We start from the raw sequence: 12,857 nt of genomic DNA, 5'->3' as shown, positions 1-12,857 counted from the left end.
CTCTCAACATTGGCTTGATTTCTTATTGTGCTTCCCACCTTTGCATCAGCAAAGGTGGGAAGCACAATAATCATCGTCAGCAAACAACTGAACATCTCCCTTCAAGTCATTTCCTATATCATTTATGTACAAATTAAATAATAACGGCCAAAACACAGAGCACTGAGGCACACCACTGGTCACCTGCTTCATCCTGGACTCTGATCCTCCATACACTACTTTCTGGTATCTCTCCATAAGCCAATCTCTTATTCATAACACCTGTTTATTATCCATCCCCATTTGTTCTAATTTGCACAACAGTGTTCCATGGGGTATCCTGTCAAAAGCCTTTGCAAAATCCAGAAGTATCACTGTGCAGCTATTCCCCTTATCCAACTCAGATGTCACGCTATTATAAAAATTTAATAAATTGCTAAGGCAGGACCGACCTTTAACAAAACCATGTTGACCCTTATAGAGTATCATATTCTTACCCACCCAATCCTGAATTCTGACCTTAACCAACTTTTCCAGAACTTTACCACCACTCCCGAGATGGTAATTGGTCTGTATTTTACAACCGCAATCTTGGTCCTTCCTTTATGCAAAGGAACTATTTGTAGTTCAATCATCATAACAGAAGTCCCAATTGTAACTCTAGCACTTAACATGCATATTAATTTACCATATAATTTTTGTCTCATTTTAGTGTTTAAAATAAAGTAACATTAAAATTTCAGGTATTTAATATGCTATTTACATATATGCAGGGGTTCTCATTCACAAGAAAAACACTGGAAGTATTTATTCATTATTTTTAGCAGATTTTGCTAAATTAATTAACTCTTCAGAAATAGCAAAATCTGTAGCTGATGAATGCTTCAATTTTACTTTTGTCAAAAGGTGTCCATTCATCAAGGGAGTTTGCAGTTGATTTCTTATTTTATTCTTATTTATTGTCACTGCTGAAAATATTCTTTCAGTTGCTGCTGATGAATGAGGGAGGCATAGTACAGGTTTATCTAATGTCGTTAAATTAGGAAACATTTGTTCTCCTACAGCAATTTTCATTTTAAAAACTTTATTTAAAAAAAAAAAGCATTCTTGACCTTTTTTCGATGCTTCTACAGTCTTCAATAGTTGCTATTCTCTATCAAGCTCTTCATAACTATTTTCTTTAATAACATTAGGAAACTTTACAGGAAATGGCATTATACAGTAAACACAGTTGATTTACACATTTCAGGATTCAGCATCGCTAAACCTTTTAATACAGGATGTTTGAAATTTATTCGTTTGAAAATTTGGCTACAGAACTCAACATAGAAATACAAATATTTCACCTTAAAGTGTCTTATGTCTCTTTCTGGAACTTCACTCTTATCTAAACTCATTAGAAGGGCTTCCACTCTCGGCCCTAAATATACATTTTCTATGTATATCTAGGGCCGAGAGTGAAAGTAAAAACTAAACATTGTAGACAGGATTTATCTTTTCAAATGGAGTATTTGTGACATCCTGAGATTTCATGAAATATTTCATGATCATTTTCATTTTATCTCCAACAGATGAAATTAAAAGATGAGATATTCAGTACCTTGATAATCTAAATTTAGATTAACTACTGTTGGTATACAGGTAGGGTTGCCACCTATCCCGAATTAGGCGGGACATCCCGAATTTTAAGAAAATTTTCAGCGACCCGAATTACACCTAAGCGGGACAACTTATATATTTAAAATTAGGGCCGGCGGAAGCGGGCATTCGATGCATGCGGGCGCCACTACGAAGGGGGAACCGCCGCCGGGGCACACATACGCCCGGATGGTTACAGGGGCGCTTAGATAGAAATTGCATGCGGGCAGCAAAGACCCTAGCGCCGTCACTGTTTAAAATACAAATATTATTAAATCACTAATACCGGTACCGATGTATTCAATCTTTTAATTTTTTTATAAGGTTAGAATTACATATTCAACTTTGGCTTTTCCATTTTATAAATTTAGAGGAGAGGAAGACTTTCATATTCGATAAGTGTGCCCCTCTTTGGACTTACCAAAAGATGGCAACCCTATATGCAGGCCTGTAGCTCAGTGGAAGTGGCGCGATTTAAGGAGGTTAAAGCATATTATGCAAACACACCTGTCAATGATGTATCTATTATACTGCTGTGTATTTATTTTTATTTGTATAATAACAGTAATACAAAGGTATTAAGAGTTAAACCTGAATATAATTAATTGAAATATCATGTAACTGATCCGTATTAAAGATAATGAGAAGTAAATTCACAAAATGAATTACTTATCACAAATAGTAATACAGCACCCAGAAGGAGGTTAAAACAAATGTAAATATATGATGTATATATCTACTTATGATGTGTTTATTTTTATTACCATGTATATAATTGTTATTGTTCTGATAACAGTAGTACAAAAGTATTGAGAGTTAAAGCTGAATGTAATCTATACGTATATATAACTCCGTAGCGCAAGTGGAAGAACGACGGTATGTTGCTCCCTTCGAGTGGAAAAGGCCTAAGTTCGATTCTCGTCGTGACGGGAGGATCTTTATATGGACGTTTTCAATTGAAGGTGACTTAGCCGATCTTATACGGTGGTAGCAGGGTTTTTTCGAAAGGAAACTCGGGTTTTTTATCCCGCATACAGACAAATAGGCTCTTCAGAACACAGGCAATTTACAAACAAAAATACTCGTTGCGATGGTGGTTGTGGGCGGTGGATGGCGTTGATGTAGGTGATTGATAGTGGAGGTTAGGTGTAGTAGTGAATACAGAGATTTGTACAGTGGGTGTACTTCAGCGATGAGTCTACAGACTTCTTGGAGGTGTCACGAATAATAATAATAATATCTTTTTATGATGTAAATATTTTACTACTTACATCATAAATAGTATTTACTTGTTATCATTTTAATAAAATATACTCAGTGGAAGTGGCGCTTGGTCGCTCGAAGTTTTACTAATGTTCAAGTTTAGTCGCCGACTGGAGGAACTTTTTCTAAGCCTTTCTTCGACCGGTTGCCGAGTTAGTCGATCTCTTGCACGGGCAAGTGGGTTTTTCCTCCAGGAAACTCAGGTTATTAATCCCGTAAACTCAAGAAAATCGACCATAGGACCCACATTATTTCAGACAGTGACATATCTTGTTAGGGTTAGGTACCAAGAGATGGCAGCACTTGTTTGCCAGCCTCTTCATCAGCGGCTGCTATAATTAGTGATAGACATAGGCCAGCTATCTCTGATTGGCTACCGGTGGAGATTTAACTGTCCAATCAGTCTCCATGTATTATCTCAGTATTCACTGACATAAAAAAAGTACTTGTTTTTTTTTTCCTCGTGCAGTATAGTGGCGGTTGGGGAGGGCGTGTTGTTTACCCCTGCAACTGAGTTGCTATCGCCCGACGTGAACGTATTTTAGCTTCTTTTCATGTGCGAGGTATATGCGAAACTTTTTAATTTCTTTTTCCAAAAAGTAAATCAGGGCTGCGAGTTATATTCGAGTAAGTATGGTATTTAAATTATGGATTAGTACAATTGGCACCTTCTTTAAATGAAAATATAGCTCGGATAACAGTGATTATACAAAACGGGTTTGTAATGACAGTATGTGTGTAGTTTCTGAAGAGAAAGAGGTCTGTAACGAATCCCCAAAACATAGAATTCCCATTAGTTGCAATGCAATAATATTAATATGCTGAACGAGAGGAAAGATTTGCTGACTTGCTGGTCACTCGACCAATGGATCGCATTCAACGGTAAATACACTTGATTATTTTGTAGGAACAGTTTCTGTTTTGTGACTTTTCTTTCTTTACGGTAATTATGCCTACATTACTGTGTTATTATTCAACAATTGTTTACAGTTTTAAATGTGTATATATAAAGTCAATATCAACAGTCGCCTGATTATGAATGCGTGATGAAAGATACGGGTAGGGTTGGAGATTCCCCGGATAGCATTCAAAGGTAAATACAATTGATTATTTTGTATAGGGCCCTGGAACTTACTCGTTTAGAATTTAACCACTTGTTATATTTCACTGAGTAGTGTAACTGTATGGAGGTAGAACGCTATCTCTTTCTCTCTAGTTACATTACTGAGATAGAGAAATTGCCTTTTTTTATGGAAAAATATTTAACCGGTTTCAGAGAAATTTGTTATTTGCGCGTTTTCCATGGAAAAATGCTTAAGTAGTTGCAGAGAAATAGCTATTACTCCCGCTCCCCGTTGGAAAAATTGTTAACCAATATAGCATCTCTTTTATGTAATTCTTATCCTCCTGTGGCAATATTTTTGGCATATTACGAACTGCTGCAGCCCAGTATTCTGTCTTCTTCCCCTTTTAGCTCTACAATCCGTTATAGGTTTTGGCTTGTTTCACGATATTTTTTCATTCTACTGTATTCAGTGCATTATTTTTCCGATTCTTAGCTTTAAGAATTCCAAGGTCTTTCTCATCCTCATCTAACCATCTCTTTTTAGATCTTCGTCTTCTTCTTTGTCCAATTGTTTTCCATTTATATATATATATATATATATATATATATATTTATATATATATTTATATATATATATATATATATATATATATATTTATATATATATTTATATATATATATATATATATATATATATATCCTCTACTTTTTTCCATCCTTTCTAAGTGTGGCCTATCCATGCTATTCTTTGTGCCTTTTAAAAAAACTAATACTATCTTCTCCATTTATTAATTCGTTAATTTCACTATTTTTTCTTATTCTTCAATTGTCATTCATCTCTTTAATTTGTCCCTAAATGTTTCTCATTATTTTCCTTTCAAAAATACTTAATATATTCTCTTCTATTTGAGGTAGATTCCATGATTCACGTCCATATGTTATTACTGGTCTAATAATCGATTTATAAATTTTTAGTTTATTATTCTTATCTAGAACTTTACTTAAGAGCCTGTGTAGCTCAGTGGATGTAGCGTTTGCACCACGGCGCTTGGCCGCACGAAGGAAGACTTGGTTTCGAGTCTAGTCGGCGACTAGAGGAAATTTTTCTAAGCCTTTTTCGACCGGTTCCCGAGTTAGTCGATCTCTGGCACGGGCAAGCGGGTTTTTCTTCCCGGAAACTCGGGTTTTTCGTCCCGTAAACTCAAGAAAATCGACCGTAGAACCCACATTATTTCAGACATTAAATATATTGTGTTAGGGTTAGGAAGCACGAGATGGCGGCACATTTGAGCCGTCTCTCTTTACTGTGTACCGCTTAATTAGTGATAGCCTTGGACCATCTATCTCTGATTGGTACCAGTGGAGATTGAACTGCCCACTCAGTCTCCAAAAGTTAGATAGGGCTAAATGGCCTCGCCTACTCCCCGTATACGGGAATAAAAAGGCATTAGCTGATTTTTTTTTTTTTAGAACTTTACTTTGCCCAATAATTCTTTATTCATGGGATAGCATTAATTTCCAGCTATTGTTCTCTTATTTATTTCTTCTGCTCTATTATTTGAGATCCTAGATATTTAAAATGATTTACTGATTCAAAATTATAGCCATCTTTACTATATTTACAGGCAATTCTATTTCCATTTCTTCCATATTGCATATATTTAACTTTTTGTTCATTAATTTGTAAACCAGCTTCTTTTGCATTTAAATCGAATTCTTTAAGCTTAGTGTCTAAATCTTTTTTGGTACGACTAATTATTGCAATATCATTTGCATATGTACAAATCTGTACAATTATTATTGCTATAGTCTCTTATATTGAGTTCTCTTATTATATATTCAATGTGAAATTAAACAAACTTGCAAAGAGCATATCTCCCTGTCTCACTCTGGAATTTATTTAGCATGCTTCTGTTAACTCACCTTGTATTTTAACACTTGCCTTAAATCCTTCTAGTGTTATTTCTATCATTCTGACCAAGTTTTGTGGGATTCCCATACTTTTAAGACTATTAGTAGTTTTTTGTCTATTTATTATATCAAGAACCTGTTTAAAATCAATATATAAAGTATATAATTCTATATTATATATTATATTCGGTGGGTGTGTAGCTCAGTGGAAGTGGCGCATGCATCCTCTGCGCTTGATCGCTCGAAGATAGACTTAGATGAAAGTCTAGTCGTCGACTGGAGGAACATGTTCTAAGCATATCTTCGACCAGTTCCCCATTTGGTTGATCTATGGCATGGGCAAGCGGGTTTTTCCTCCCGAAAACTCAAGAAAATCGACAGTAGAACTGACATTCGTTCAGATTGTAACGTATCCTGGTAGGGTTAGGTACGAAGAGATGGCAGCACTTGCTTACCGGTCTCTTCATCGGTGCGGCTTATAATTAGTTAATGTCATGGACCAGCTATCCCTGATTGGCTCCCGGTGGAGATTAAACTGCTCCCTCAGTCTCTAAAAGCTAGATAGGGTCAAAAGAACATTTGATAACATTTGGAAGTGGTAACAACAGTTCACAGATTGACTACATCTTGACAAGAAGAAAACATCTTAAGGAGGTATCAAATTGTACGGTAATCCAATAGATCAAGCGGCGCAGGAACAACACGGCAGATGAGAGCCTTTGGAAGCCATGGAATGAAACGGTTAAGTGGTTTAACAATTTGTTCAAAAAGAGAGTGTTAAAGAGGATTTCGGATGGACTAGAAAGTGTACAAGATTGGTGGAGACACAATTCAAAAGCAATTTTGAGCTGTGCAATCGGGGTACTTGGTGAAACATCTGGAAAAATTAGAGAGCAGAAAGAGGGTTGTGGTGGAATAATAATGTTCAAGAAGCAGTGAAGTCTAAGGAGGCAAAGAAGTGGGACGAGCCAAGAGTGGAAGAGAATAGTGAGGAGTACAGAGAGAGAGAGAAAGAGAGAGAAGTCAAGAGAATTGTTGCACAGGTGAAGGCAATGGCTTGTCAAGGTCTTTATGATCAATTAGAAACAAAGGAAGGACTGAGAAAAATTTATCTACTGGCAAAATGTAGAAATGAGGCATCAAAGGACATCTTACATGTGAAGCAGATCAAGGACTCCAAAGGAAGCGTATTAAGGAGGGACATGGATGTAACAAACAGATGGAGAACATACTTTGAAGGGCTTTTGAACGAAGAAAATATGAGTACTCACAGAGAAGATGGGCAGCCTTATTATGGGATGGTGCAGACATCAGTAAAGTGGAAGTTGAGGAGACTGTAAAGAGGATGAAAATGGAAAATCGGTGGGCTCCGACTGGATACTAGTACAGACATGGAAGGCACTGGGGAAAGGGAATTGACCTGCTGTGGAATCAGTTCATAAACGTTTGCCAACATGAAAGAATGCCTGAGGTGTAGAGGGAAAATACTCTTTCCCCTACTTATAAAGATAAAGGGTATGCAGAAGATTCTAAGAATTACAGGGGAATAAAGTTGATATACCACACAATGAAATCCTAGAAAGGGTTCTCGATGGAAGAATAAGGGAGGAAATGGATATAGCAAAAGAACAGAATGGCTTCATGCCTGGTAGATCGACGACGAATGCTCCCTTTGGATTATGGCAGATGACAGATAAATTTCGAGAGAAACAACAGGAGCTGCATCCAGTGTTTATTGATCTGGAGAAAGTGAATGAAAGCAAGAAGTCTGGAGGTGTGTGAGGGAGAAGAAGGTACCGGAGGAATATGTCAGGTTGGTGCAGGAAATGTACAGAAACGTGAATACAAGAGTTGGGACCTACTTGGAAGAGACAGAAAGCTTTCAAATGACAGCTGGTTTGCATCAAGGGTCAGCATTATGCCCGTTCCTGGTGAATATTTTAACAAAAGCGGTGAGCGAAGACACGCCTTGGACAATGTTGTATGTGGATGATATCGTACTCTGTGAAGAATTATGGGAAGTGGCAGGTAAACTGGAAAGATGGCGGATGGTACTAGAAGAGAAAAGTATGAGGCTGAGCAGAAGTAAGACACAGTACATGTGTTGCAAAGTGGATGGCAGCCAAAAGACAGATCTGGAGCTAGAAGGAAATGTCACCAGGAAGGTTAGTGACTTTTGGTAAAAGGATGTGAAAGATTTCAGTAAAAGAGGATGGAGAGGTTGAGAAGGAAGTGCGATGCATGATATAAGTTGGATGAAGGAACTGGAGAGTGATGGCTGGAGTGCTATGTGATAAGAGGGAGCCAGTCAACCTAAATGAAAAATCTACAGGATAGTGGTTTCACCAAATGCGATGTATGCTATGGAAACTGTGACCCTGAGGAAAAATAACATCAGCAAGATGGTGGTAGCAGAGATGAGAATGCTTAGGTGAATGTGTGGTGTGAATAGAAAGAATTGTAAGGAAAACGGCGAAAGTTACGAACTTAGAAGCGAAGATACAGGCAAGGTTGAGATGGTTTGGTTATGTGAGAAGGAGAGAGGGAGGACGAGTATGTGGAAAGATAGATCATGCAGATGGATCTGCAAGGGGGTGGCCAAAGAAGAGATAGGGGAAGTTGGTAGTTAAGGACCTGAGGATGAAGAACTTGGATGTAATTACAGCCCAAGACAAGGGGATTTGGAGGAGACTCATTAGAAATAGCACTCTACTTAAATGGGATAAGCTGCAGAAGATGAGGTGATCGACTATAATCGAACTTAGAATCGTCTTTTGTGTGGCAGGCTAGCATTATTTCTGCAGGACTACACACATTTAATAAATTGTTTACTGCATACCAAAGAAAAAAGTATCACAATAAAATTAATTTCGAAGAGGGACTCTAGAACGATTCAGTTTGTTAATGGTAAATAAGAATTTACGTACAGAAGTATAACTTCATCTATATTTCTCTTGTAATGACGTATAGTCAGGATATTTTAAATTAGAGGTAGAATTTTTAATCTCATACAAAATTTCTTCTTATAATGAAATACAAGCACTATCTTTGCGTCTATTTCATTATACCGGTAAGTTTTTTTTTTTTTTTTAATTCTTTAGTAAAGTGATATAAATACCCCTTTGTCGTTTCAAGCCTGAATAGAGGACGCCTCGACCCTTTAGTCGTTAGAGGGCATCCCTTACCACAGGGGTGTGTAGTGTACGTTGTGAACAAGCGTTGAAATCGCTTCTATGGTATAAACTTTGTCCTCTGTATTCTCTGTGTTCATATCTTGGTTAAATAATTTTGCTCTTCAGAGGGCGCTTTTGAAATCTTCAAACAAGGAGTTTAACGTAAGCTTTTTTTATCCGGCAATTATTTTTATTTTTTTTTTATTGCTGGTAGTAAAGAGAAGGGTTAATATTTTTGCGCAATAAAGAATAATTCCATAATGGGAGGTAAGAGAGAAGGTAAAATTAAAATTTTTAGGTAATAATTCATGAAAATAAATTTATGTGCAATTCACTCTATAATAACATTGCGAGAGAGTGAGGTGGGAAAATAACGTTAGTTAATTGTATAATTATTAAACGGGTGTGTGTGTGTGACTGCAGCGAAATATCTCTTGGAGAGTTTAATGAAATGATTTTCTCAGTATAGGTCGTATCTGTAGGTCAGCAGAAATGTGCGAAGCTTCTGCTGCACCCGCATGTTTACTGATGAATGGCAGATACCCGGTTTGCTCATGAAAGAACCAGGAGTTGTGTTTTGCAGAGGTTATCACACGAACAACCCCCCCCCCCCATAATGTTTGACTTTACAAAGTGTGCGAATCACGCTTCATATTAAAAAAAACAACGAAATATGCTTCTTTTGCTTGGTTGAAATTGACTGGGTGGATGATCCTTTGAACAAAGTCATTACTAAGATTTATTGGGAGTAAATATGATAACTACAAGGTAGGTTCAGGTAGCCTAGTCTCCATTATCCTGTCTCCCATAAATGTAAACTCATAAAGGCAAGGGTATGCAGGTATTAATGCAGAATAGATCATTCCCATTGAAATTTTAACATGTCAAGTTCATGAGCACAGGCTTTTCCTTACCTTTCTATGGCATGCATCCAGAGGTAGGTGATGATTAGCCGGCAAAGGTTGGTCGATTGGTAGAGCCTCTGCTACTAATGGCTCAGTTAAGTAAGTTTGAGCGTGGTTAGTAGTTGGAAGGGGAACAATCGTTCGATGCTGTTGGCACACTCTCCCTCGATGAGTCTTTGGACTCCCTGGAGGTGTCAAATAATAATAATAATGTAGGGAAAGAGATGTGCTGTGCATCTTGATTAATGAAATCCCAGTTGGTAATCACTGATTAGTTGACAGTTCTTCAGGTGTTGAAGTTCACTATTGATGACCTCCATTAATTTAGATGGCACAGGTGAGATCAATAGTTCAATGGCAGACTTGCCTCCTTTTTTTTGTGATGGGTTAGATACCAGCTGAATGTAATAATGTGTGTATATATATTTATATATGTTATAGTGGAATATAATATAATGTAGATATATTAAAGGAGATGTTAATTTCAAAAGCACATCTCATGAGCAGAGTTGGTGAGCTTTCTTCAGAACCATGAGTATTTTGGGTGTCTAGATTCCTCAAGATTCTAATGTCCTGGGAGAAGGCCACAGGAGATGTAATGCGATGTTCCAGGAGTAGTTGGAGGTTATTTGGATTTATCATCTATGCACTATTTGTATGAGAAGAATGATGCCAGGAGGTTGGCTTTATCTTTAGGTGAAGTTCCAATACTATCCTTTGAGTAAGAGAAACAGGGGTACAGATTGCCACAATTTGTGTCCAGTGGCTTCGTTTGCAGGGAACACTGATGGCATTTTGTCAGAATACTTAGTGCTAAAAGTGAGTTTTCTACATTAACTCTCTTAACGATTGTTTTTCAAAACTGATAATTAACTTACAATGCACAAAACGGATATTAATTAAAGGAAACTTTAATGATCCTTTAATTAATATCTGTTTTATGCGTTGTAAATTCCTTAAGTTAATTACCAGTCATGTTTGACCAACGTATAAGCTACAAGGATTGTTTTTCAATTGTTTGGGGAATTCAGCTTAGGCTGAGAATGAAGCTTATACTGAACAATGAATTTCATCTCCTCCTAAAGGCATTCATGAATTACATTCATGCCCGCACCAGGATTCAAATCCCTCAACCTGTTCGTTAGAGAGCAGATACACCAACACTTATCAAACTAGGCTGGCCATAATACTGGATCATTATCATCATTCTCCTCACACCCTGGACTTAACTGCCTCTGCATCCATACATAACCTTAGGTTCTGTAACACTACATTAGTATTGATTAGGATTACCTCTAAGACTTCTGCACCTTTTTTCTGTGATTTATTAGGTTTATGCTCTCCTAGTCCAAACATCTGCCCCAAAAACTAAATATCTGAAACTTCACACAAAATCCCGATCACAATCCAAGCCCTGGTTGTTTGGCATGCATGCATGCCAGAACACGCAAGATAAAAATTCTGCATATCTTAAATGGCTTAAGTCAAAAATAAGTGTTGTATTTAGTGCCTGCTTCATCTTGAATTAAATGAGTAAATCTCATGCTTGAGATATTTTCCTCATTATTAGGTTTAATAGAATGAATCTTCTCTTCCATCTAAGACAGGTTGAGTCTTCCCTTCAGCAGAATTTTCCAGTCTTCTCTATTCCTTGCTGTTCGAAAAAGTTCCTTATGTTCTGCATCCCAAAATGTTCTTTATTAATTTTAGCCAGGTAATTTTTGGTCTTCCGGGTCTTCTTTTTTTCAGTTGGAAAAGTATTGATTAGGACGTTAGGAAGTTGTCTGCGTACAGTGTGGCCAAACCATCTCAGTTGTTGTTTTCTAATTTTTTCTATTATTGTCTTTTTATACAATAATTTTTGTCTGACTGTGCTGTTTGTTTTCTTTTCTATCCAACTTGTTCTATTTAATTAAACTTAATTGAAAATAATTAAACATGGGTTTAATCATTCCAATATTTCATCTTTATCACAGAGATATCTTCTGAGATACAATATAAAAATTGTAATAACATACAGAACAGTAAGTGGAAGTACATTGCTTGGAAAGAAGGCAATGGATATCTCGATTACATTGTGCTATGTAACAAATCGTATTTTTAGCCAGTATAAATTGGAGGAATATGATGTTCCCAAGTTAGTGCAACTGTGTCCTGGTGAAATAGTTGCGAGAAGCGAACTGGCAGAGTTTGAAAGAGGCATTGTGACAATGTTACATTGCAGGCCTATCTGTTTGGGAATTTGTTGACAAATTCAGCCATTCCAGGGCAACAAATCAGTGATACCTTACTGAAATGGAAGCGCAGAGAGCGAACTGAAAGTGCTACCTGCAGTGGATGACCCACCACACTCACTGAACATGACTGTAGGGTGCTATGAAGGATAATATGTAAAAACTGCCATTCATCAGCTGACACTTTGAAAGCAGAATTCCGGCATCAACTGGAACACAAATCCGCACAAATAAGGTAATGTGGTGCAAGCCCACATTACCTGAACCAACATGCAGCGTATTTAGTGGTGCAGAGAGCATGTACAGTGGGATATGGAAGTTTGAAAAAGCCGTGTTATGGAGCGACGAATCATGCTACACCCTCTACTGATCAGATGGACAAGTGTGGCTGAACGTCTCTTACCAGAGTCCATAACCCCCAACTACAAAATTTGGAGGTGGTGGCATGGTTCTGGTTTGGTTGGCCTCTCTTTGTAGTGCCACAAATATTGAACTATGAGAAGTATATCTGAACTTTCTGGACAATGCAGTGCTTCTTACTTTGTAGTGTTTCTATGAAACGGACCATTGTCTCTTTGTCATAAGGCTGCTGCTATAACTGTAAAGTTTGTGGACATGAATGTGACCACACTTGACTGGTGTGGTCACATTCATGTCCAAAGAGGCCTGATCTCAACATTATTGAACA

The 12,857-nt window shown here is 37.3% G+C and overlaps 1 protein-coding gene across 4 annotated transcripts in view; it reads left to right on the top strand.

The window, feature by feature from the left end:
* Nucleotides 1–9,167: 9,167 nt before the first annotated feature.
* Nucleotides 9,168–12,857, top strand: part of LOC150094556 (protein Loquacious-like) — a 200,949-nt gene continuing 197,259 nt past the window's right edge. The window contains exon 1 of one of the 4 annotated variants that reach the window (XM_090411865.1): nt 9,168–9,192. Coding sequence is in view for 2 of the 4 variants with exons in the window: in XM_090411863.1 (XP_090267989.1) it covers nt 9,291–9,309 (19 nt within the window). In the remaining 2 variants the exon portion in view is untranslated. Of the gene's footprint in view, nt 9,310–9,779; nt 9,799–12,857 lie in introns of those variants that run through there. The other 3 variants (XM_090411864.1, XM_090411863.1, XM_090411866.1) reach the window with 3 other exon arrangements.

This window comes from Typopeltis vanoorti, chromosome 22, assembly GCF_054136105.1.
Source record: "Typopeltis vanoorti isolate ZY-2024b chromosome 22, IOZ_Tvanoo_1.0, whole genome shotgun sequence".
In the NCBI taxonomy this organism is placed as follows: Eukaryota; Metazoa; Arthropoda; class Arachnida; order Uropygi; family Thelyphonidae; genus Typopeltis; species Typopeltis vanoorti.
The sequence above is the reverse complement of the archived record's forward strand: the minus strand, read 5'-3'. Positions and strand labels throughout refer to the sequence as shown.